The sequence below is a fragment of the Bubalus bubalis genome, chromosome 16, assembly GCF_019923935.1.
Source record: "Bubalus bubalis isolate 160015118507 breed Murrah chromosome 16, NDDB_SH_1, whole genome shotgun sequence".
Taxonomy (NCBI): domain Eukaryota; kingdom Metazoa; phylum Chordata; class Mammalia; order Artiodactyla; family Bovidae; genus Bubalus; species Bubalus bubalis.
In genome coordinates this window covers 53,676,744-53,703,306 of record NC_059172.1, presented here as the reverse complement: position 1 = coordinate 53,703,306, position 26,563 = coordinate 53,676,744, and the positions used below count along the sequence as shown (strand labels likewise).

At 44.6% G+C, this 26,563-nt stretch overlaps 1 protein-coding gene and 1 long non-coding RNA gene across 2 annotated transcripts in view; one reads left to right on the top strand and one right to left on the bottom strand.

Moving 5' to 3' along the window:
* The first annotated feature begins 3,963 nt into the window (after window positions 1-3,963).
* The window catches only part of TECTA (tectorin alpha), an 85,893-nt gene continuing 63,293 nt past the window's right edge, over window positions 3,964-26,563 (top strand). The window contains exons 1-7 of the mRNA XM_006044885.4: window positions 3,964-4,469; window positions 7,259-7,323; window positions 10,531-10,664; window positions 13,417-13,704; window positions 17,801-17,938; window positions 18,286-18,451; window positions 24,094-24,506. Coding sequence (XP_006044947.3) covers window positions 7,260-7,323; window positions 10,531-10,664; window positions 13,417-13,704; window positions 17,801-17,938; window positions 18,286-18,451; window positions 24,094-24,506 — 1,203 coding nt within the window. The 5' untranslated portion in view covers window positions 3,964-4,469; window position 7,259. The remainder of the gene's footprint in view (window positions 4,470-7,258; window positions 7,324-10,530; window positions 10,665-13,416; window positions 13,705-17,800; window positions 17,939-18,285; window positions 18,452-24,093; window positions 24,507-26,563) is intronic.
* LOC123329799 lies at window positions 10,782-11,962 on the bottom strand. The gene is made up of 2 exons (XR_006545367.2): window positions 10,983-11,962; window positions 10,782-10,811 (listed from the first exon to the last, which is right to left on the bottom strand). It is a non-coding gene; the product is annotated as an uncharacterized LOC123329799 (long non-coding RNA).

Sequence of the window (26,563 nt, the reverse complement as noted above, 5' to 3'; positions counted from 1 at the left end):
CAGAGTAATTCTGGTGGATGTCGCCAAATTTTTCTCCACTGGAGTTACATAAAAGAACATTTTTTTTTCTTCTGATTTTACTACTTGTCACATCCCTGCAAAGTCAAAGATTTTACTGATCTTGGGCTTGATAGTAATTCTTGGTTAGGGCAATCAAGATGGGATTCTTCCCAATTAGGCATGCAGATCTAGACACTTGAATTCAACACACAAAGGATTTGCATGAGCCATACAAATTGTCTGTCTTAGGAGCTATCTTTCCTTGGAATCTGCAATTGTTAAATCACTGGTGAGTGAGGTATCACTTCTACTGGAGACGGTGTATGTACTATTCATCCTTAACAATGCACCAGCATTTGTTTCCACCGAGTGCCCTTGAAAAGTGATAGACAAATAGCCCTAAAACCCTCTGTTTATTGTCTGCAGTAAGCTTTAATCAGAACTGCTTCTTTCCAACCAGTGAAATTCTTCTAAGAAGAACTACTTGGTGAATAGGAAATACAAAGTGTCTTCCCCCAATCCCTTTTCAACTTGATTGCTAATGTGCTAGCAAGGATGTTAGAATGACTGGTTTTGGGGTTTTTTTTTTTTTTTTTGGTTATGTTGGTCTACTTAGAATTAGCTATTACAAACCCCTTGCCTAGAGATAAATTCTAGAGTTATTTTCAAAAAATATCTGAGTCCTTGTTTAAGTTTCAGAGCTGAGCATCTTTTATTATTGAGATCTTAGATCTAGAAAGTCTTGCTAGTTAGCTAATAAACATTAATGTTATTCCACGTGATCTTCCAAGAGTCAATGCCTTTTTTCTCATAATTAAGAGTTCAGTGTCTAGACTAAGATCAGCACAAAAAGAAAAATGTTATTGTTTAGTCACTAAGTGGTGTCCAACTGTTTTGCAACCCCATAGACTGTAGCCTGCTAGGCTCCTCTGTCCATGGGATTTCCCAGGCAAGAATACTGGAGTGAGTTGCATTTCCTTCTCCTGGGGATCTTCCTGACCCAGGGATCGAATACGAGTCTCCTGCTTGGCAGATGGATTCTTTACTGCTGAGCCACCAGGGAAACCTCCCCACCAAAAAAAGAAAATTACTTAGAGGTAAATAATATTGAGTCTTTAAAAAGACAGGTTCTAGAGGATCTGTGCTACAATTTTAACTCCTAATGCTTCCAGCTTACTGTTACAAAATGATTACCATGATACTACTAAATATGAAAAATTTTAGAAATATGACATCAGGTTTTTAAACATTTTGCTCTTAAGATGGAAAAACTAACAGACTGCATGAGAACCAATTTTATGAAAGTTAACCCAGGTGTATAAGAACAAAGATTCCAAGACAGTAGGAGAAACAAACTTCGAGATGCAGCGCTCTTGAGAACTTTCCATTCTGAATATCTTTACTATTTAGGAGGTCTTCACCAGCATAATTGCATTTTCTACATCAGCTCATCCGTTTCAAGGACTCTGCTGTGACTAACCACCATTTTTGGGGAGAACGTTAAACATAACATTAGATGAAGAGACTTCCCTGCTGGTCCAGTGGTTAAGAATCCGCCTTGTAATGCCAGGGATGCAGGTTCAATCCCTGGTCAGCGAACTAAGAGTCCCACATGCCAAGGAGCAACTAAGCCCACATGCCACGACTAAGACCCGACCCAGCCAAATAAATGAATAACCTTAGATGTAATCACTTTGTCAAGTTAGATCTAGGAGGCTGAACATTAATCAGTCCATGGATAAGTGGTAGAAACAAACAAACTACAGAAATATGTGGAATCTCCACAGCATATACAACGAAGCAGAATGATCAGTTGCAGAGGGCTGGTATATTTATCCAAGACATCCGTGTCACAGATTCAGCTGTCTGGGATGCAGATGCTAAGGTGCAGGGAGGAGTGCAAAAGGCTTCTTGGGGAATTGGGGAAAGGAAAAGGGGGAAAGAAGGATGCGGCAGCAGAGGGCATCACACTGTGCCATGGACCTGACAAGGTCTGCAAGCCCAATATGATGCTCTGGTGCAAAAATTGCCTATGAGTCTCACTCAGGTCCTTTGTACCAAAGCTTTTCTCAGTCATGCATGGAGGAACACAAGAACATAACCTCAGCTTGAACATGGATACAGACACCAGGGGAGCCAGCCATTGGAAGCTGTCAGCTAACCGTACTCTGTGGCTTCCGAGCATCCTTTCCTGTAAGGTGGATCTGAGCGGTGCACATCTGTACGGACCACAGTCCACCCCATGCCGTGAGTAGATGCAGTTCTCCATCCATGATCAGGGCCAGCTCTTCCACAGCTCTGGTGGACTTCTCTTCCTGAGGGGAACCTCAGAAAGGGGAGATCAGAGGAGTGAACTATGGCCCCTGCAGTTGGTTTCAGGCCCACGACCGGAACCCATCATCTCCCTCGTGCACCATCCATTCTATCACCCCTGCAGGTCTCAGTGGTTTCCCTTGTGGTTCCTCCCAAACTCTAATTCCTGAGGAGTCCGAATCCCTGGTTACCATATGCTGCTCAGGCTTAGGTTGCTGTGCTTGTCCATCACAGTCACAACCAGCCAAGGGAGTATCAAGAGCTGCCATAGTGTATCACCTGAGTTCCACACACCTCACCCCTCGAACCTGTCATGCAACAGCAGCCCCACCTCCTCCTGCTCATCAGAGTCAGGGATTCCTGATGGGACGGCGGCTCATCTTTCCTGCTGGTCTCTGTCACAGGGGACCTGGAGTACCCAGACGGCTCCACAGCCGCAGCTTGCAGCTCAGTAGGACTCTTGTCATGTCTTCTGGTGAGAGTATGCCCTCTTGGGAACCAGGATGTCAAACTCCGTGCAACCTAGAGATGATGGGTTGGGGAGCCAAAGTCTCTCAATAATCCCTGGGAGTGATCACAAGTGGGGCTACTCCTACTTCCACACCTTGGTACCGGGACCCGTGGATTCCTCCTCTTGGGGCACCGCTCCAACCTGTGGCTCCTACTATAATTTTGGGCACACGCTGTCACATCCCTTTTCTCATAAAGTAGGTTCTCTAGTCAGAGGCTATTTTACCTGGAATTCTATGCCTGTGGACATCCAACACGTTCATTCTTCTGAGACTTTTAATTCCTTCTGCCATCTGTCCCAGTAATTTGGGCATTTCAACCTCTCTCTCTCTCTCTCTCTCTCTCTCTATATATATATATATATATATGTATGTATGTATATATATATGTATATGTACATATATGTATATATATGTAATATATATGTATGTATGGATGGATGTATATGAATCTTGTTGCTCAGTCATGTCCGACTCTTTGGGATCCCATGAAGACTAGACCACCAGGCTCCTCTGTCCGTGGAATTTTCCAGGCAAAAATACTGGAGTGAGTAGCCATTCCCTTCTAGAGAGGATGTTCCTGACCCAGGGATTGAACCTGGGTCTCCTGCACTGCAGGCAGATTCTTTACCATCTGAGCCACCAGGGAAGCCCAGTTATTTATATATAAAATCCTAATACATAAAATTGTATACACAAGTACAAGGTTTTCCCAATTAGACCCTGATTTTGGCATAATAGAGCTGCCTCAGTTGAAGACTTGATATTGTCTTTGTCAACTCAACTAGGTTCTCTCGAGCAAAAATTGCCCATTAGGGGAGTCCTGCTTTGGTGGAAAGTGACGAGGCTGTTGCAACCATGTGGCCCAGTCACTGGCAGGGTCTCTTGCGGCTCCAGCAGCAAGGCTGAGGCTGAAGGAGCTCACAGCTTGAGACTTGCAGCCTGCCACACTTCTCACTGCATCATTTCAAACTAGCTCAAAAGGTGTAAGCAACTGAAGAAAACGAAACAAAAACAATCAGCATATAAGGCTGACTCTGTTTTTAGGGAATTCGATTTTTTGTTTTGTTTTGTGTTTGAACTGTCTTTCCTCCTGCCTAAAAAGCAGCATCCGTCTATGCCTTCTTTGTAAAAAACAAAGTGTCTTGGGTTACTGGCTCCAAGCCATGCCCACACCACCTTAGGTCGAAATCTTGGCTCACTTCACCCCTTCAACAAAATAAGTCCCCCTGCCGACACGGCATAAAAAGAGATTTTTGTCATTTTTTTCCCCTTCTGTGACCACTGAGTGTCCACTTGAAACACACACTCGCTGACTGGCTCCCCAGCCCAGCCAGTGACGTGTCAGCCCCGGCTGCTCTCAGGCGCCTGACCTGCTCACCCCAGAGCCGCCATTCTGAGCCATGCACGCTGCCATCTTGTGTACCTGGTTAACCCAGGAGCAGCCCCGCCTCAAGAAGGACGAAGCATTTGCTATGGATCAAAAGGCTGAACACAAATGCCCGTGAGTGCACGAAGAGAGAAGACCAGAACAGTTATGCCACTAGAAGTTGTGAAAGTAGAACCAACTGTTTTGCTTCATGACATTTAGGTTGACTACAGGACTAACACCTTAATAAAGACCGGGCAAGGAAAATGCTTTTCAAGGTGAGTCTTGGATTTGAGTTAATTTTATTGGAAACAGACAGCCCCAAAGTCAGACTTTCTGTTACATAAATATGTGCCTTTTGGAGAAAGATGGATAGTTATTTGACACATCTGAAAGTAAATATATATGGAGGGTAGGGTAAAAACCCTACTGAATTACCACAGGATTTTGGGGAAAAAAAATATATTGACTAATTTAGACTGAAAAATCAGTTCCCCAAACCTCTTGTCCATTTTAGGACAACGTACTGAAAACTGGAGTTATGTCTTTTGACACAGTTGGCCTTTAAATGTCTGGTCAGAGATAAATTTGGAGCAATTTTTAAATTCCTATTAATTTACAGAGAGTTTTTCCCTGCTACGTTCGAATGATTTCCTTTTCTAAAAACGAGTCTCACTTTAATAATTTTAGATACTAAACTTCGTTTCTGCCTTAGCCAATGTTTCTCATTCTGCATCGACAGAACTGGAAACGGTTTTAGCCTTGTTCATGATGTTTAAATACCTAGAGCAAAATTTCATCAGGAGGGGTTCTATCTCCCCCACACCCTCCGGGGACCCTCAGTGGGCATCTGTGGAGGTTTTCAGAGCCTTTGATTTTTCCCCTGTGAAAGATCATGCCTCATGCTGCTTACCTGTTCCCTGGCCTAATCCTCTGCCCAGAGGTGAATCAGAGAGAAAGTGGCAGGAATAAAACCTAGAAAATTTTGAGAGCACTTCTTTAAATACTTCATGCATACCTATGAAAACACAGCGTAGAGTCTATCAGTGGCAACTGTTCAAAACCAGAGAGACAAAAAAAGACTTTAGTAGCAAACCAACTTCATTTAAATGTTGGAGGCAGCAGCTTTGTTTGGAGTTTTAATATCATGCTGGTGGATGCTAATTCTGTAACATTATACAGTTCTCTTTTTTTGGGTACAAAGGTAGAAGGGGGGGGTTTCTTTTGTGTTTTCAGTGCAAAGTGATTCTGATCAGAAAGGACCAAGGTTTCAGCTCCAAGTAACTGACATTTCCATCTGAATCTACTTTTTTTTTTAAGGGGTGGGAGTGGGGAGAGGGGGAGAAAAAGGTCTAGTTTTTCAGGAAAAGAACCTCTCTACGCAATCCTGAAACTGATCTTTAGATTTACTTTTCCTTAATCAATAGGAAAAAAACTTGATTGCAACTCAACACTTATCTGACTGTAGCACAGGACTAACTGAATTTTTGGTTTTAAGAGTAGGGGATTCAGACATCATTTCAGGAATCAGAAATAATTGGCAGCGAGTGGGGGAGAACTGACATAAATTCTTGTTTTACCTAATTTTTTCCGGGTTTACCAAGATTTGGCTTAATATTTCCGACTCAATTCCTCCAGTCCCTGCCGAACAGGTTAGTGACATTTTTCATAAATACAAATATTTAAATGAATCCTCCTTCCTGCTCTCTGAACTCTTTCCCTAAGGACTTCAGTCTTAAACCTGCTTGACATCTCCTTCTGCTAAAAACTGTGTGTGATCTCTGCTGAAGTCTTAGTCACATTTTCAGCAAAACTGACGAATATTTATGGTATGCTTGAGGTTTCAATGCGTGTGCTTGACAGCTGAAGATTTACAATAAAACTCACAGAGGAGGTTCACTGATTTTTCCTTGGAAGTTTGGCTGATGAATTGTGATAGCTTCCAATAATAAGGGAAGGGTTTTTATTTTTAAGAATGCTGCCGGGAGCAAACTTCAGGGTTTCCTCTGCACTCGCTTCGGTTCCAGGTGTATGTATAACTGGGAGCTTGGATTTTAGCTCTACAGAGCAGCACAGGCTGTCCAAGGGTAAAGCCACCGGTTCAACGGATTGTAACTAAAATGAAAACAAGTTCACTCCTGTGATGTTCTTTCTCTAACTAATTTGCTGCAACTAATGACTTGTTTTTGTACTGGATTCTACTTTTATTGTAATTTCAAAGAGCCATCCTGACATAATTCTTTTTTTGTTTTGTGTCTATTATTTATTTCACATTTGTATGGTCAGTGTCTTATACTGCCCATGACTCTGGTCAGCACTTCAAAATGATGGACTGGCTCCATACTTTAGAGAAGGGGATGCGTGTGCATGCTTAGCTGTGTCTGATTCTTTGCAACCCCATGGACTGTAGCTCTCCAGGTGCCTCTGTCCATGGAATTTTCCAGGCAAGAATACTGGAGTGGGTTGCCATTTTCTCCTCCGGGGATCTTCCCAACCCAGGGGTCAAACCTGAGTCTGCAGTGTCTCTTGCATTGGCAGGTGGATCCTTTACCACTGAGCCACCCTTAGAGGAGGGGACAGCAAACTCTAAATCCTCCTACCTATAGGACAACCTGTACTTTAACTGACTTTTATTGGATCTTGAATGAAAGCTGTTGTGAAAATTCGATAGCCTGGTCTCACAGAGGATGGATGTCTGTTCTAGAGACACACCGGGCGTCTTTAGAGTGAGGTGCTGGTTTTCAGGGCTCTAGTAGCGGGAGCAGAGATTCCTTTCCTTGACTGGTTGTTTGCTCATTGATTCTATATAATTTCCTGACAATTTAAGTGATTCATTACACTTCCAAACTGCTTCTCATGGGGGAATCTAATTTGTCCACAAAGTACTGAACTTAAGAGGCCCCACCAGCATCCAGGGCACTTCAGCCTGACTCAGAACTGCTGCTGCTGCTATGTGAATGCTCTATGACGGTTGTGATGTGTCTTGGGATTTGCCACCAAATGCACCTGGTGTTCTGTTTACTCTGGCAAGCTGGGGATTTTTTTCTTTTTCTTTTTAAAATTCCAGGATGAATTATTCATCATTACTTAGAATTTGGGTCTCTTTCATCTTCGCACTTGTATGGCACCAAGGTGAGTACTACAAAATTCCATAAAGCTCGTGATTAGCACTCTCTTGAATTTATAAAGAGACGCTTTTGTTGGAGCCATAATTGTCAGGGCAGGTGTACATGTGTCTACTGTTATAACAAGAAAAATGTAAATTAAATTCTGTTGTCAAGGGCAAAATATATTAACTTTGAATGATGTTCACTTACATCCCTACTTTTTCTTATTTTACTTGGAACACAATTGCTTATACCAGGTTGCCCCATGTAAATGGAGTTGGTCTTTAAGATAATGCAAATTATTTTCATTAAAAGTATACAGGGTTGGTGCATGTGCACCCTGTCCCTGATGACTGATTCCAATGAAGGCATTGAACTGGTGGCACAAACTTAAACGAAAAAAAAAACACACTTATTTAAGCCAAAATCAGGAAGGTTCAATGACATTAATGCCAGTGACTTGAGTCTCAGTGACCATTTACAATGGCCAAAAATCTAAAACTGCAAGTGAAATAAGAAAATTATTCCCCTCCGTGATTTCTCTTTTTTCTCTATGTAGCATTGCCTGGGGTAGGTAAAAGATTGCATGGATTTCTTTCTACAGTTTTTGAATTTTAGACTAGAAATGTAGGAAAGTTTATATTGATTTGAAACTTGCCTGGCTAAAATTCTAGAGCATCTGTCTTGGTTTTGTTTGTTTAGTTGAACGGACACATGATCACAAGTCTGAGGGAAAAGGTGTATGAGGTGTGTGGAACCCTACCATTTTCCTAGGGTTGGATAAATTTAAGCAGCTATATCGGGCAGGCCATGGTGTGAAACCCCACAATAATGAGTCCCTCTGCCCCTCACCTACTGCTGCACTAAGAAAGGATGTCTTATTTGTTGGGGGGAAAAAACTCCTGGAAACATAGTTATGTTTACTGTAAATTCTCTGCTTAAGATCAGCATGAATAAGTTTTCTTTTATTAACTCTGATGCTATCAACAAGCCATGTTGTTAACAAGTCATATTTTTATAATGGTAATGACTTCTAAAGTGGAAATTACTGTAGTTTAAACCTACTCTCTTTTATCTTTTATTAAGCATCTTTTTTTTTCATTCAACAAGTATTTGCTACGTACTTGCAATATTAGATATCCTGATTCTTTGTATTCTTATATTGAAATTTTTTAATTGTCCATTCTTTTCCTGTCCAAAATCATGAACTAGTTAGGATCACTCATGAAGAAAGGACTCTTTCAAATTTGCATTGCCTTTGGAGCAGAGAGAGAAGTTAGAGACAGTCTCTCTGACCATAGTTTTCTGTCTCCTCCAAGAGGGGTGAGGAGTTTCCATTTCCTTGGCAGCTCGGCCAGTGCTGCCCTGAATACAAATTACTCTTTCCATTCAAATGATTACAATTCAGCGTGAATCAGGCCCTTATTTACACTTGGGCATCACTCCTAAAAAGTTCCCCATGAAGGATAAATCCATAGCAAGATTTGATTTATTATTATTATTAATTTGAGAAAGCTCATTACCCTTCAAATTTAATAAGTACCTGTATAGAATACTATGATAAGGATCACAAAGAAATTTTTAAAAAATTCCTCCCTTCTGAGAATTTGGAGTTTGTTATGTCTATGTAATTATGACCGTTAGAAAAGAATCCTTTCTTGTCTACTGATCGTGACACTAAATAAAGCACGTGGGCTGAGAGCTCCTGTGATGAAATTAATTATAGCACCTCGGAAAGCTCCTTCCTTTGGCTAGCTTTGCAGCGACTTCTGCAGGCTGGCTTGTTCACTAAAGACCAGACTCCTTTTCCCCGCTTTCCTCTTATATTAATCCTTGGCAACAGAGGAGCTCTTCCTCCAGGCAGACCTCCTGGAATTCCCTTCTTCAGGAGGAGAGAAGCTGGCACCTGGCCCTGCTGAGTGGCTTTCTGGTCACTCTGTTTCTCTCTTCCATGAACTGCTATCTGCTCACTAAAAGACTCCCAGAGGAGCAGGGCAACCACTGGCCAATTGCTCATTAGCCTATCGACTCTATCAACACAGAGCAGGGACTTTTCCAAGGAGGGCCCCCCTCCACCCAGCCTGAGGATGGGGTGTCGGCCTCTGGACTGTGGCCATCAGGTACCTCATGAACTGTCAGCAGAAGCCCCAAACGGATGCACTGCTGTCCCTGGAAACTAACACACAGTTTTAGAACATGGAAGAAAAGATGATGTCCTATTGCTCTGTTTTCACCCAAGAAGAGAAGGGACACAGGCAGAGAAAAAGTATTAGTGGAATGTAATTAATTAATGTAATGTAATCCCGAATGTAGATTAGTTCACACAAGCCACTGGACCTGATCATTGGTAATGAAGACCCTAGAGAAGCTAATTTCTATGAACTGGGCCACCTTTTGCAAGAGTTTGGATGAGAAACTTGAGAAATAAACCAAGTTGCCAAGAGAGGTGGTGACAGGGTTGCAGGAGGTGAGGTGTATGTGTCTGTGTGGTGACTCTCACCTTTGACCAGGGTGATAAGTCAGATCCCCCCGCCTCCTCTCCAAAGAGCTCACAGAGGCCCAAACTTCTGTGCCCCAGAGTATCCCGTGTCTGTCTTTGTAAACAGGAGCCAGGCAGGGAGCCTTCTCACGGGGCTGGAGCTCAATCAAGGTCATTCACGGGCCACTTACTACAAACCCTCTCCTCCCACCCTTGTCCCAGATCCAACTATTGTCTGTTTCCTCTGGGATCTGCTATCTTCTCCTATTGTGCAGTGGGGAAGAAGGGGACTCCTTTCAGGAAAAGCCTTGATAGTAGAATTCTTGAGCTAGGAGGGAATTTCAGAGCCACTGGCCACATTCTCTATATGCTGCTTTCTGATCAAGGATCAAGCCAGCTAAGCCCTGCCAGACCCAGAGGCCCCTCTCAGTGCTCTGAGAGCTCCAGGCAGGGTCAATTTCACAACCTTCCAGCCAATGATGCCCATTGCTGTCTCCTAAATGTATGAAAATATAGAATGAAGCAGGAAGTGATTTCTCTTAAGGAGAAACATCATCACTTCCATGCTCCTCTTTCCGGAGGCAGAAGATCACGCACTTTGTCCAGCTGAGGTTTAGGATAAATAAAAAGCCCACCTGACGTGTGTGCCATTTGTAACTTACTGGAAGAAGCTGGCTCTAGTGGGTGGGAAGGAAGCAGCTTGCCTAATGGAGGGGGATCTGCTGTCTACCTAACCACCCTCTCTCTTGACAGTTCAGCCCAGGGAACTCATGTATCCATTTTGGCAGAATGACACCAAAACCCCTAAAGTGGACGATGGGAGCTCATCTGAGATTAAACTAGCCATTCCCGTCTTCTTCTTCGGCGTTCCTTACCGTACTGTCTATGTAAGTGAGAAACGACTTAGCTGTGGGTCTACGGCCCTCCCCACCTTGTTTGTCATTAAGCAAAAGTATTTTAAATACCTTTTTCCAGGGCTCTGGGGATGGAGGATTTATTGGCAGCCCAGATGACGAGTTCTGAGATTTCATGAGCTGATAGGTTTTATGATTAAGGAAGTCAAAGGTATATTTAATGGCTAATGTTCATAGTAGAGGAGTATACAGGGCAATAAATTGCTTTTGTGGGTGATTAAACACCGAAGAGAAGCAGAGGCCCCAGTGCCAGGAACATTATTTCTGCCACTAGACAAGATAAAAAGATACAGTGAACCACCAATAGGAGTAATCTCATTTTTCTTTCCCTTCTGGGGGTGTGAAGGGTTTAGGCATCTGCTCCTCTTAGACTTCCTACCAATTTTGAGCAGAGTCCGAGTAGAGAAGAGGGGTAATCAACTATTATTTACATGTTGTTTGCAGAATCGGCCACCCTCAAAGGGTCTGAGATCCGCCATAGGGTCTCATTGTCAAAGCTGCGTGAAGAAATGGTATCATTTGCTGTCAGAGCTCTCCTGGGCCTGTGTTCTCAGGTTCTTTTTTATTTTTTACCATTGGAATTGCTGCTAGTGAGGCTACTGCACATTGACGAAAACGTTCAGAGCAATCAAACCTGTCTTCATCTTTGGCCTTAAAGAATTGAATGAAGAAAATGAAGATTATATTACATTCCAGTGTTTCCTATGTTCTGCCCTGGAGGAAGAAATCAAACTCTGAACACCTCCAGCTCTGGTCATCTCTGCGTCTGGGACCTCTGTCTTCTCTGCTTTTTATTGATAGCTCAGGGCTGAGTCCCACCAGAAAACAATTTCCTCTTGCATTACATCAGCCCCGGTGCTTGAACTTGCAGCTCTAGCACCACCTGGGCACTTGCTAGAAATGCCACTTATCAGGCCCCACCCAGGCCTATGGAATCTGGGAGGTGGGCAGCAATCTGTGTTTTAACTAGCTCTCCAGGGGATTCTGATGCCCGCAAAAGTTTGAGAACCACTGCCTTTAACTATAGAAGATAATCACAACACATCTGAGTCATCATAAACGTCCTCTGCTAGTTTGTGTGTTTTAATTACACCATTATTTCCTAGAAAACTCATTGCTCTGGCATCTTGAAATGCCCTTTATGCTCTACTTACTGTATAGCCTCCTCGGTCTGTAACAGGTGATGGCAAGTTTCTGAATATATGGACCTGATTTTGGAGATGAGAGTATTCTCAGGGCTCCCATTCTGGAAGCCTTGGTCTCCTAGACCACTAGCCAAAACACGTGTATTTAGTTAAGCTCCTCTTTCTCCTTCACTGTATTGGGTGACATGGATTCTGAAAAATTCTTGCTTTTGCAGAATTGTTTATACTTATCAAACGCTACTGGATTATGTGTGTGTGTGTGTGTGTGTGTGTGTGTGTTGAGTTAGGCAGTGGCTTATGTGGACAATAAAGAAGGTCTGGAATTACAGATGCAATTAATTTGGGGCAGACTTATTTGAGGGCAAATTATTCCCTGAGTTTCCAGAGTCATATAGTCTTGCTCAAGATTCTGGTTTGTTCACTGACTTGCAGGCAGTAGACTCTCAATGTCTTTGTAGTTAGGTCTCCAGCTTCCTTTTCAAACCACACACCCTTGCTTCCAAAATAGGGTGATGTACCCATGGCTCAGATACTGATAACTAACCTCTGGGATCTGGATCACCATTAATGTCCACAATATTTCTAATTAATATGAACCTAACAATAGAATATTTCTGTATTGAGGAATTGGAAGGATTCCCATCACTGACATTCCTGCTGTTGAAACTGTACAAGCCCTAGAGTTAAATGAGCTTCATAGGCCAACTTATTGAGCTGCAGACACAGACAGAGGAAAATTTTTTACAGATCCTGTTTATGAGTATGCATATTGGCTTGTTACTTGCATACGGTTGAGTAATTTAGTAAGCTTACTAAGCCATTTACAAATCATGAAGAAATCATTGTAAGATAGTCATTTACATAGTCAATGTAAAGCTTTCATGTCTCCATTTTGTGCAGAGATTACACAAAGAAGTCCCCAGACTACAAGAGCTGTAATGGAATTGGGCTCATCTGTAGAGTATTACTTTGTCCCTTTTCTGGGTACAGAGTGGTTGTGACATCAATAGAATTCCTTTAAATGTCTCAGAGTGGGATGTAGTTCATCTGAGATCTGAGTTTGATGATGGAGTATTTGATCTATCTTTTACTGACACTCCTCTCTCGTCATATAATAGGAATCAAGGTCTAATACAGAGTTCCTTAATTTTTTAATTTAACTTTTTGCTTCCACGTTGGTTTTTTTCTGTCTATTTTGCATCTGTAATTCCAGACCTTCTTTATTGTCCACATAAGCCACTGCCTAACTCAACACATACACACACACACACACACATACACACATAATCCAGTAGCGTTTGATAAGTATAAACAAAGACAGGATAGAGAACATGAAAATGAGGCTGATTATTTAAGAAATGAAGCTGACTACAAATTGAAAGTGAAAGGAAACTGATGAGTTTGTCTGGAAGCAAACGAACCTCCTAGTTGAGCAATGGAAGCTGCTGTCTGGAGGTTCTAATTCAGTGGTTTAAAAGTTGTTTCCATTCATATGATTAGGTGAACGTCTGTTTTGGTTTATGACTCTGAAAGTGTCACAGTCTTGGATCCACTGTGCAAAACCTCTCCTGTCTTTGTAGGTCAATAACAACGGAGTTGTCTCCTTCAACGTGCTCGTGAGCCAGTTCACACCTGAATCTTTTCCCCTGACAGATGGGAGGGCCTTCATTGCTCCCTTTTGGGCAGATGTGCACAATGGGATTCGAGGCGAGATCTATTACAGAGAGACCATGGACCCTGTCATCTTGAAAAGAGCCACCAAGGACATCAGGAAGTACTTCAAAGACATGGCAACCTTCTCTGCCTCTTGGGTTTTCATTGTGACCTGGGAGGAAGTCACATTTTACGGAGGGAGCAGCACCACACCTGTAATCATTCATATTTTCCATTTTCCACTTCATATCCTGACATCTAATTCTTATCCATCTTAATGACTCTGAAGGAGCCTAATTGTTAGAGCTGAAGAATGTCAGTTTCCTTGAGTTAACTGAGGAGTCTTGCCAACTCACTTTTTAGGAAACAGAGGGAGCTATCACACCTAACCAGTCTGGTCAGCTGTAATATTTCATAAGCTGTGTCATCTCTGTCACGAATCATCACAAATGTCTAAAAAGAAACCCTCCTCACTTTCCTTGTAGTGTGTAGCATTTCTGTTTTGCAGGAGAGTGATTGAGGCACTGACACCCCTGATGATTAGGAAACAATCAGGAAACCAAAGGTCCCTTTCTCTTACCAGAGGTGCAAAAGGCTTTCTCCATCAGCTAATTTCCTTTTTTTACCCTTTTTTTTTTTTTCCACAAAACCTGATAGGAAAAGGAAAATAGGGTGTCAGTTTTGGGCCAAATGATCTGGCTTATTTTATTATGTTATGACCTTTTTTTAAAAAAAAATTGTGACCGGAGCTAGAATTATTCATCTTTGATGCTAATTGGAGTGGGCAGTTAAAGCGTTTTCATGAATAAAGTTTCAACATCTGCTCAGAAATCCCAAATGAGCAATCAAATAAAAGTCAAATAAGGAAGATTATCACTGGCATTATTATAGAGATAATCAACTTTCTATATAAAAGGACAGAACAGAGTTTTCAGGAAAGCTTGCCATTTGTTTGGGTGACTTTGGCAATGGAGATCTTTGAAGTAGCAGATGGGTCTTCGATGTATAATTTCCAGTAAGCAAAGACACTCAAAAATCTGCCCTTCGCTTTCTTAGGATTGTTTCCAATTCCATCTGTTTTCCAATTTCCTTGGCGATGAGTCAGTTGTTTAAGGGTGGAACAGAAACTACTGAGTTGAGAGAGAGAGAGAGAGAGGTGAAAAAGTGCTGTGTTTGCAGTTGGTAGCTGCCAGGCAGTGAGCACCCTGTCTCTTTGCACTTCCTGACTGGAGCATCGAGATGCACCGCATCACTAAGATGTCCTGGACCACAGAAAGAAACAAGTTTAAACAAGGGATGCATTGGCTAGAAATAACCTCTAAAGAAGCATACATTTCCCTCTGTCATGTTATGGATTGCTAACAACTTCTCGGGTGATGTTTTATGTCCTCAAGTCTCATACCTTACAGTGTTAGAATGCAGGATGCCAGCGATCAATAAATTTGAGTGTCAGTGGGAGAAAAAAAAGAGAAAAAAATGCCCATCAAATGCTGACCACCTTTTTTTTTTTTTAAAAAAAAAAAAAACAACTTCCATTGGCAGTAAAAAAGGCAAGATAATTTAGATACTTTCTGGTTTGTACTCTGGAGTAAATTTCTAGACTAGGTGAGGACTCTTTCCATGAGGATGAATGAGGTAACATCTAAGTGCTTTGAGCTCCTGGGAGAGAAAGATGATAAAAGTCCTCCAGAGCTGCAGGAGTGTCTATCCATCCTTGTCTTTGAAATCTGCCCCCTCTCCTGTTTACCCTTATCCCAGGCCTCCACTTCTTTAGAATAACACATATTAACAGGCCAATTAAACATAGGGCATGAGAGATCTTTTAGAAGTCCAATAGAAAGTCAAGGGGATAGGGACCTGTTTACTTTAAGGAAGGAAAACCAATATTTATTGAGGCTGACCATGAACCCTGGGCTGTATTAGGCTATGTCTGCAAATCATTTAGCCCTGTCTCTGCAAATCTTTGACCTGTGGAAGCTTGCTTTCCACTTTAAAGGTGAGGGAACAGGCCCAGAGAGGTTAAGTAACTTCCCCAAGGGTCAAGAAAAGGGATTTGAACCTTATACGAGGCAGAGCAGGATGCAAACCAAGTCTCCTATCTCTGAATCCTAACCTCTTTCCTCTGTTGCCCCCACTATGTAGCATTAAAAGTCCTCTGAAGTATCATAGGGGCTTCCCTGGTGACTCAGTGGTAAAGCATATGCCTGCCAATGCAGGAGATGCAGGTTCAATCCCTAGGTCAGGAAGATCCCCTGGAGGAGGAAATGTCAACCCACTCCAGTATTCTTGCCTGGAAAATCCCATGGACAGAGGAGCCTGGCAGGCTACAGTCAATGGGGTCACAAAGAGTCGGACATAACTGAAGCGACTTAGCACGAGCACGAAATAGCACAAAAGGGCTTTTCAAGAATTGAAAACATGGTTTTACAAAAACAAATCCAGAGGAGTCTTAAACTCAGGTTGTAGAATGACCTATGTGTGTGTGTTGCGGGGAGGGGTATGTGTGAGAGTAAGTGAGAAGTTGCCTGAGGGTGAGCCAGCTTCTGGAACGTTCTTAAGGATGATTAGTTGGTGATGAGCTGACTTCTGGGGTCAGACATGCGTTGCTTTCAAGACCTGCTTGGATCAAAGATATTTCCAAATTCATTTCAGAAGGAATTCACATCCTGAAGGAGCATCCTGGTCTGAAGGAGGGTTTAGCCTTGGTCCTTGCATGACCTTGACTTTATGCCTGTCTCTTGAACCTGACCCCGCAGCGGCCATGAGGCTGACTGCTGGTCCCCTCTGTGTCCCACTTTGCTCTTTTGTTGTGCGAGGCCAGAGAAGGAGGCATATACCTGGGCGGCTCTATCGTAAGTGCCATCGGCCGTGGCAAGCGCAGAGCTCGAGGAGAAAGTTCTTGGTTACAAAAAGGGCTTTTCTTTACTTGCACCTCTTCTCCTTCCCTGGGACCGTCCAGGATGGGAGATTTGGGGCTTCCAAGATCCTCTAGCCCAGTTTGATTACACAGGATAAGGATGTGGGTGTTCCTCTGCGTCTGACAGAATGTTAACCAGGATGGTATCAGGCAGCTGGGAAAATGCTGGGTTTGAACGGGAAAGGTCAAAGCAGTCTCTCCTTTTAACTCTAGTTTTACTTGAATTTCCTGAAAACACGCATCAAGGGGTAGGGATTAGCAAAGGAAAAGAGTAAAGGACTAAGTTTGCTACAGCTTCTTTCTGGAAACTGTTCGCAGGGCTGGTTTGAATTTGTATAACATCTCGTCCTTAAAAGTTGAAAATTAAGGTAGTGTGTAATGACAGTGCACTCGGAGATCAGACTGGGAGCTCTGGCTCCAGTCCATTTTCTGTTGTTGGATCACTGTGGCATGTCCAGCAATTTGTTTCCTTTAGCCCTCAGTTTTCCTTCTTTAAAAAAAATTTATTTTGGCTGCACCGGGTCTTCATTGCAGCATGCACAGGCTCAGTAATTGTAGCTCCAGGGCTTAGTTGCAATGCGACATGTGGGATCTTAGTTCCTCAACCGGGGACTGAACCCAGGTCCCCTGCCTTGGAAGGTGGATTCTTAGCCACTGGACCACAAGGGAAGTCCCAACCCTCAGTTTTCTTAGCTTCTGAGATGTGAATGGGCCAAAAAATTGCCCATCTTAACATTGGTTGAGGTACAGATGGGAGGGGAGCATGGAGAGAATTTTACAGATATAAAGTGATGCATGAATGCTCCATTAGAGGAGCAATTTCTCCCCACAATGTGCTTTTTAAAAAGCACTTTCCAAGCTTCACCTAAGAGAGGGGAAGACATCTCACCAAGGTTAGCCGTGTTTTCTAGGAAGCCAGAGAGCACGGCCCACGCCACCACTGGAGTGACACAGACTGGCATTTGCGTGCCCTGTTCCCCCTCCCCCACTCCACCCCACAGTTCTGGGAACAGGTGCTCACAGCCCTCTCCCCGGCCTGATGGCTTCCTATAGTTTATTCTCATGCTGCCATCTATAGGTACTCAGGATTATCACACCCTGAGCCAGCCTCTGACTTTCCCTTCTGGTACCATTCAGAGATGTTAAGAGGGGCGCTGAGTCAGCCTCTAGGTAATTCTCAGGCAATTTCTCTTCTGGATGCACAACCCCACATAACTTGCTTTTCCCACTGGAGGCAAGAACATATTCGGAGAGAAGGCAGAGCAAGAGGTGGCCTGGGAGCAGCTCTGGGCAGCTTGGGGAGCAGGGAGAGGGCAGGGTAAAGGAAGCTACTGGGGAGATGATGGGGAATGTGAGTCATGAGACCCCCGCACCCACCCATTCTCATCCTGTAGGTGAATACCTTCCAGGCCGTCCTGGTATCTGATGGCTCCTTCACATTCACGCTCTTCAATTATTACGAGATCAACTGGACCACTGGGACTGCGAGTGGTGGCGATCCCCTGACGGGCCTTGGGGGAGTGATGGCACAGGTAGGTGGTACTCTGGGTCATTCTCCTGTGTGTTTCTAAAGCCCTGCACTCTCTGCCTACACTCTCAGCATCCCCAGGGGGATCTTGCTTTGAATTGGAGAAGCACATCTGGTCCAGCAGGTGGACCGAGGGACTAGTCTCGCCTACCTTGCTATCTTGATCCAGGTGTGGCATGAACTAGTGGGCCTTTGTCACCTGGAATGGTGGCCCTGGGGGCTCCGGGAAAAGTTAAAAGTTTGTCTCTTGATTTCATGTTGTGCTGGGCTCTGAGAACAAGACGTTGGACAAGTAAACCAAAAGGGGATGGTGTGTATGCTCAAAAGTCTGCTCTTTCTTCTGTGCTCTAGGCGGGATTTAATGGTGGAAACCTCACCAATTTCTTCAGCCTGCCGGGGTCAAGAACCCCTGATATTGTCAACATCCAAGAGACAACAAACGTCAATGTGCCAGGTCGCTGGGCATTTAAAGTTGACGGGAAGGAAATTGACCCAGCCAATGGCTGCACCTCTAGAGGTAAAGGCATTTCCTCTTCTCTGAGGCAGAGCAGGGTTTGTTTAGTTTAGACTGACAGGCAGGCTTTTAAGCCACGGGGGCGGACTCATTGCTGATGCCTTACTCTTGACACCGCTCGGCTGGATAATGGAGATCAAGGTAATTTTAGCACGCACATTCATCACTCCAGGAGCTGAAGCCTGCATTGGCCATACTGCGATTTCTGAAGTCTTTGCCTGGGGTGTGAACACAGCTCCCCATCGGGAACTACTGCAAAGTGCATGAGGCTCTTGAATGATTTCTCAGCCAGAGGGACAGAAGGGAGCCCTCCTGTTTAACATTATTTTTGTTGTTGTTGTTGCCATTTCCCCCTTTAAATTTTCCTTCTCATCTTTACTCCTGCTCTGCCATCTGCACTTTGTAGATCCACGGGATTGGGTGAACTTGAAGCCTCGCCAAGTCTCTACGAGAGTAAATCAGTGCTTCCTAGTATGATTAGAAACAAAGGGGGAAAAAATGTCATAGTCTTTAGGGTAGCTTCTCCTAAAATCCTCGAAGCAGTGGAAAAACATTCAGGATTTTAGGGAGAATCAAAGCTGGCTTTACATCTGTGTGAACAAGCTATAAATGAACCTCGGTGGGTTTCCTTTACGTTGGCATCTGAAGTTTGGAGCCTTCTCTGAAATATCAAAACCTCTTTGGATGTGCAAAACAGCCCAGGACTCTCATAGGAATGTCCTGGTTTATAGATTCCTGCTTCTTACATGTCTAAAAGTATTCAGAAAACAGGATTTCTGTTCATATTTCTGCTTCTAGAAGTGGAGGCTATAGCAACCAGAATTAGTAAGTCAGCCATTCATCTCTCAACCCATCCACTTACCCACTCACCTATCCACCCAACTATCCATCCATCCATTCAGCCATCCAACCACTACATCTTTCCAAATGAGACGCTAGCCATTCTCTTAGGTGCTGAAGATGAAGTTGCTCTGGACTCCTCTGACCCTACAGTAGAGAAGACAGCTGTGGACTCGGTGATGAAACAGTGCAAAACCTATCACAAGAGATGCGGGTGCAGGGTGCTGTGTAAACACAGATGATCCAGGGAAATGCGCCCAGATGCATAAGAAAGTTACGGTTTGGGATGGAGCTTTCAGGAGGTCTCTTTCTGTCTTTCCACTGAAAGCATGGTCTGGGGACCTGTATGTCTCTGCAGCCCTGGGAGCTTCAATTTGTATAATAATCAGAAGAGCTATAGCCACCTTCCCTGGTAGCTCAGCTGGTAAAGAATCCTCCTGCAACGCAGGAGTCAGTCAGTCAGTTCAGTCGCTCAGTCGTGTCCGACTCTTTGTGACCCCATGAATCACAGCACGCCAGGCCTCCCTGTCCATCACCAACTCCCGGAGTTTACTCAAACTCATGTCCATCAAGTCGGTGATGCCATCCAGCCATCTCATCCTCTGTCATCCCCTTCTCCTCCTGCCCCCAATCCCTCCCAGCATCAGAGTCTTTTCCAATGAGTTAACAATTCACATAAGGTGGCCAAAGTATTGGAGTTTCAGCTTCAGCATCAGTCCTTCCAATGAATACCCAGGACTGATCTCCTTTAGGATGGACTGGTTGGACCTCCTTGCAGTCCAAGGGACTCTCAAGAGTCTTCTCCAACACCACAGTTCAAAAGCACCAATTCTTTGGCGCTCAGCTTTCTTCACAGTCCAACTCTCCCATCCATACATGACCACTGGAAAAACCACAGCCTTGACTAGACGGACCTTTGTTAGCAAAGTAATGTCTCTGCTTTTTAACATGCTACCTAGACTGGTCATAACTTTCCTTCCAAGGAGTAAGCATCTTTTAATTTCATGGCTGCAATCACCATCTGCAGTGATTTTGGAGCCCCAAAAAATAAAGTCTGACACTGTTTCCACTGTTTCCCCATCTATTTCCCAAGAAACCCCAGTTCACTTCCTGGGTTGGGAAGATCCACTGGAGAAGGCATAGGCTAGCCACTCCAGTGTTCTTGGGCTTCCCTGTAGCTCTGATGATATAGAATCCTCCTGCAATGCGGGAGGCCTCGGTTCGATCCCTGGGTTGGTAGGTTCCCCTGGAGAAGGGAACAGCTACCCACTCCAGGATTCTGGCCTGGAGAATCCAGGGACTGTATAGTCCATGGGGTCGCAAAGAGTCAGACACGACTGAGTGACCCGCGCTTGCGCTTTCATATTCACCTGGCCTGAAATGCCCACACCCTCTGCCCACCTCCCCTGTGCTGCACTCACACTTATCAAACCTCTGCCTTTGCTCTGGGGGAAGGTCGTTGGTGAAAGTGGCCTGCCTGGGCATCCTTGCCTCTGTGGACGCCGTCAAGTCCTCCATGTTCTGAATAGCAAATAAATGCTTAGAGCTAAGCCAGTATTAAACTGGACAGAAAAGAACCTAGCTCCAAAGCTCACCAGGATTTCAAAGACTGCACTCTCCTCCCTTACACAGTGTAAACACAGCTTCATCTGAGGCCTGAGAAAGACACCAAACCACTGCCCCATTATCTCTCTCGCCTTTGTGGCCTGGGCTGGGGACCTACCCGATGCCTCTCCCGCTTGTCCACGTGTCACAGCTGACTGGCTGTGGCCATGCTACCTAAGGGCCTGGTGGCAGCCTCTCCTCGGGTCCCGGGAGTGAAATGCTGTGATAATGGAAAACTACAGACTCACAGAGCCGTGGGGTTGGCCAGATGCCAGCCATGCACAAAGTCCTCACTTTGACTTCGTTCTTTCTCCCACTGAGTGATGGCTGTGGGTTTCATCTACAGGACAAATCCAATCTCCTTATACAGACTGCTGTGCATTTTAATGTGCCACTGGACATATATCAATCTAATGAGATGGGGATTTGGCCTGGGTGATAACAGGGGAAGTGTTGCATAGAGCAGGTTTATTATATCATCATTTTGCAAACAAAATTATCTCAGAGAGTCTACCTTTTGGGCCAAACCTCCTCTATTCAAAGGCATTTACCCCTCATTTATTGGAAGGCTGAGAAAGCAGAAACTGGAAATTATGCCGAGTGGAGGCTGTTACAATATATGCAGCCTGGGTTAGTGCCAAAAAGCACTGAGGTTGGAAGGGCCTGTTTTCAAGGCTGATGCATATGACCTACTGGGAATGTGAATACGTCTATTATGTTATTCAGGGGCCCTATTCCCAACAGGTATGAAACAGAACTGCCCGCTGAGACCTAATTGTTCCTGTTGGGCAGATACTGAAAGGACTGTCACCAGGGCAGGCCTGCCCTCTGCCTCGGCTCACCTGGCAGCCTTGTGCTCTGCATTAGGTATTCAGGGTTTTTTTTTTTATAAATTAATTAATTTATTTATTTTGGACAGAGTCAGGTCTCAGAATGTGGGATCTTTCATTGCAGTTTACGACCTTCTCTCTAGTTGAGCTGCACGGGCTCAGTTGCTCTGCGGCATGTGGGATCTTCGTTCACCAGCCAGGGATTGAACCCATATCCCCTGCATTTGAAGATGGATTCTTAACCACTGACCCACCAGTGAAGTCCCTAGGTATTCAGTTTTATAAAAATTTGAAAAACCTTTTCCAACTACAGTTTCAAGCTATAGTTATTCCTGGCGTATGATCTTGTTTACACTTAACATTGCATCTTTTATATTTGCCTTTTCAAACATTCTCAGTGTACAGATGTTTCTACCTTATCAACCTGGGCCAGTTTTTTCTAGCGTCTCTGTTCCCCAGGAGGCAGAGATGAGAACATAGTCTTGTCCACTTTCTCCAGGGTGGAGGACTGAGACAGGAGGAAGTTAGGGCGGCGGTCTTGGCAGTGGATGGCAGACTTGTGGCCACTGCTTGGTTCTCTTGACTCTGACCCCTGACCAAGAACTGGATCACAACCCCCAGCCCAGCTCCCATGTCCACTGAAGGTTGCTCTGAAGAACTCACAGATTTCAAGGGTTTTGGTGGGGGGAAATCATTCATTTAGGGAAATAGTTTTAAAGACTAAGCACCTTCCAAATAAAGGGAAGTAAGTAGTAAGGATTTTAAAAATTAGCACTTCCCAGTTGTGTCAGGACGGGAAGTATATGGAAACTCTCAGTACTTTGCACTCAATTTTTCTGTGAACTCCTCTAAAAATAAAGTTTATTAATTTTTTTAAAAAACTAGAAAAAAACTTAGCACATTGCTTAGAACCATTCCCCTCCTCACCTCATTCTCCTCCTGACCCAGATTTTGTCAAGAAATTCTGTCCAGTGGATAAAGAGTGAGGAGGGCTAGACTTAGACAGGGCCTGGGGTGGGTCAGGAAGATCTTCTAGAGAAGGAAATGGCAACCCACTCCAGTCTTGGAAATCCCATGGACAGAGGAACCTGGTGGGCTATGGTCCATGGGTTGCAAAGAGAGGTACATGACCGAGTATGGAGCAAAAAGCGGAGGTAACTCATGTAGGTGTAAGTCCTGCTTGAGTAGTGTCTGCAGGATTTGTGAGCCCACGATGGTGCCAAGTCAGAGGTCAGCCCTTTCCAACATCTTCCCAGGGAGCCTGGGATTTAATTTTGTGGGTCTGACTCCTGATTCTTTTCTGGCACCTACTTGTTACCAAAAGGTATGTATATGTGTGTCTGGCTGCTCACTGCTCAAAAGCCAATAGACAGGCCAGGTAGGTAGAAAGGAAAGTTTGCTTTATTTCAGATGCCAGCAACTGGGGGGAGGGGGGAGGATGGTAGACATCTGTCCAAAGACTGATACCCGCCCCCCTCCCTGCTGCCGACAAGCAGGGGGTGAGAGCTCTTAATGACAGAGTCGGTCGTGGGCCGGGGGAGGGGGTCAGTTCTTGGAATTGTCGCAACTCATGTCCTGGTACAATCTGGTCATCATATAGTTAACTTTTCCACCTGCTGTTTTAGTATCTATAAGACAACTCACAGGATATAACTCAGAATATTATCTATAGCCCTTGAGAAAGAACTAAAGGTCTTTGATTATGCTTAATGACTACATTATTATTACTTAGTCTCCTTTGACTGTTTTCCTTTGTTTCCACATTTCTCACTTCTCTGATTAAACTCATTCTTTGACTGCAGTTTTCCACAGACAAAAGGCAGGCAGGAGACATGGTGGACTGGGGGCAAGGACCACAGGGTTCTGCTCCATTTCATACTGAGCCCCAACAACTGCTTGTTGAATGAGCGGATGAGTGAATGAAGGAACACATTGGCCAATGAACCAACAGTGCTGCCGAGTTACCTGAGGGGGCTTCTTTCTGAATACCCTTCTTCTTGATGTCAAAAGGAAGGCGAGGGCAGCTGTGTGTCCTGGCCTTTCCCGTGGAGTGAAGCAACGTGTCTTTCCTTGAACGGAAGTGAGCTCACCAGCGGCGGAGACAGTGTTGCCAAGAGCTTAGGCTGGATTCCACACACATTTGGCTTGGAATCCCAGCTTCGCCATTGAGTTGCTAAGCGACTGAGATGAATCGTCTAACTACTTTTCAGCCTCAGTTTCCTCACTTGACAACAGAAGGCAGCACTTCGTATCTAACAGGGGTTTCTCTTGTGGGTTGAATGGTATGAGGCAAGTAAAGCTTTTAGCCCCATGCCCGGCACAGAAGGTAAATGCGCAGTAAATGTCAGCTCTGCTGTCCTTCCTCCCCAGGACAGTTCCTTCGGCGAGGGGAGGTGTTTTGGGATGACCTGAACTGCACCATCAAATGCCGCTGTCTGGATTTCAACAACGAGATCTACTGCCAGGATGCCTCCTGCAGCCCCTACGAGCTGTGCGAACCCAAAGGCAAATTCTTCTACTGCAGCCCGGTGGAGACCAGCACGTGTGTGGTGTTCGGGGAGCCGCACTACCACACGTTCGATGGCTTCCTCTTCCACTTCCAAGGCTCTTGTGCCTACCTATTGGCCCGACAGTGTTTGCAGACTTCCAGTCTCCCCTTCTTCAGCGTGGAGGCCAAGAACGAGCACCGGGGGGGCTCAGCCGTCTCCTGGGTGAAGGAGCTCTCGGTGGAGGTGAATGGCTACAAGATTCTCATCCCCAAAGGAAGCTATGGAAAAGTCAAGGTGAGACCTTCTCCATCCTCCATGGGGAGATGGGGAAGCTGGAGATGCTTCATCCTGGGGAAGACCTTCCCAGATCTACTAGTTCTGCTGTTTGCTGTTGGTACCAAAGACTTGCATGGCTCTTCCTGCCTTGCAAATGCCTTGTAAAATTGTTCATGAGGCTAAAGTCTGTTTGTGCAAGAGCTAAGCTTTCTCTTTGACACATCTATCTGCTGGGTATCTTAATGTACATTTAGGTTCTTAGTTCCCTCATACACACACACACACACGCACATGTACATCCAAGCTCAGAAGTAACTGGGAACAGAGGTAAATTTAGTTTCTCATAGACCTAGCTTGAAACAGTGGTAGCCACATGTCCATGCCCTGGAGTCAATGTAAACACAACATACAAACCCATAACTCACTACAGTCTTTGATTAATAATCCTCACCCCACCCACTCATTCTGTTTGCCAAAGAGCTGTGGCTTCATTCTCAGAGAAACCCCTAAATTGATTGGTGTGTCCATAAGCACTGTCTGTCCAGGCAGCTAGAGTGGGCTGGGTGACTTCTTTAGTGAAACCTGGATGGAAAGTTACAGTAATTGCCCAAATGCTCCTTTAACACAACCTCCCCCCCCCCACCCCCGACTCCTGCTTGGAATGCGAGAGAACACAGATCTCTATGATTTGGTTTGGTTCGTTTAACCTATGCAAATGATTCTCATCCCCATCCACCTGGATATCAGGATAGGGCACTGACAAAAGAGAGAGAAAAAAAGCCACTAGCAATTACTCAATTTGTGGAGGCCCCAGTTTTCATGATGTTAATGAAGACCCTGTGGCAGCCGTGCATTTATTCAAGCAGTAATAACCAGGACCACAAGGGGCTGATTGCTGCAACCCCATGGAGTCCTTAATCCCCAAGCACGGAGGTCATCACAGAGATTACAAACCAGAACAGATGCCAACACAGGGAGGTCTTTCTTTTTATTTTAAAATACGTTTTGTAATTTTAATTGGTGCAGTGTGGCCAACAAAAGGCAGGACCGAGGAACTAATTTCACCTTTTCTGGCTCTGCCCTTCCTAGGTCCGTGCAGCGTATCAGTGTCATAATTAGAAAGCGGCCTATTACTGTGGTTGAAATGCCAATTTGCTTGTTATTTGGTTAGTCTCCCTAGAGACAGGTCTGTAAATCAAATCAAAGGTAAGAATTCAGCTGCGGAAGTTTGGAGTTTTTCCCTTTTAAATTTCTCTTGTGCTGTCGAGCAGGACATTTGTCCTTGCAGATAGATGCTAACATTTCCAGCTAGAAAAATGCTCACTAGCTCTCCCCTACCCCCTTGTCTTGTGGGGATCATGTGTACAATATCTGTAGTTGAAAAAGAAAGCTTCATGCTTTATTCCTATTTTCCATTTTGATTAAAAATTCTTTCCCCCTCACAGTCAGACTCTTTTTCTTTTTAGAAGGAAAGGGGCACCACCAGTGCTTTCAGGCTCAGCAGCTCTGCTAAGTTTGCGTGGCTCTCTTCCATAGTCCGAGCAGAGGGCACGGATTCCTCAATTTTCTGTAGCGACAGGGAGGTGTGGATGTGAATGTAAATGTTTCAGAAAGAAAAGGTTATGTGATTCCAACTGCAAGCGAACAATGGCTCCCTTTTCCTTTTGCCAAATGGCTTCCAAGTGTCTCTGAATACACCTGCTCTGCCGGGGGAGGGCGGCTCCGTGGATGGCAGAGCCCCCACCCAGGGTGACATGGGGACAGGCGAGGAGGGGGTGTGAGGCAAGAAGGAGCCTGATTTGCCTGCGAGGCAGCCGACTTCCAGACATGCCAGGCCGGAAAACAGATCTTAGGAACGGATCGCCTTTCTCCGTATGCTGGGGTTAGGAACTGGGTTCTGAATATGCATTTTCCCCCTTTGAAATGTTCTTAAGTGACAAAATAAACAATTTAGGATTGTATATGTTAATGGGGGGGGAACCCAGCTGCTGTTGCTGCTGCTGCTAAGTCACTTCAGTTGTGTCCGGCTGTGAGACCCCATAGACGACTGCCCACCAGGCTTCCCCATCCCTGGG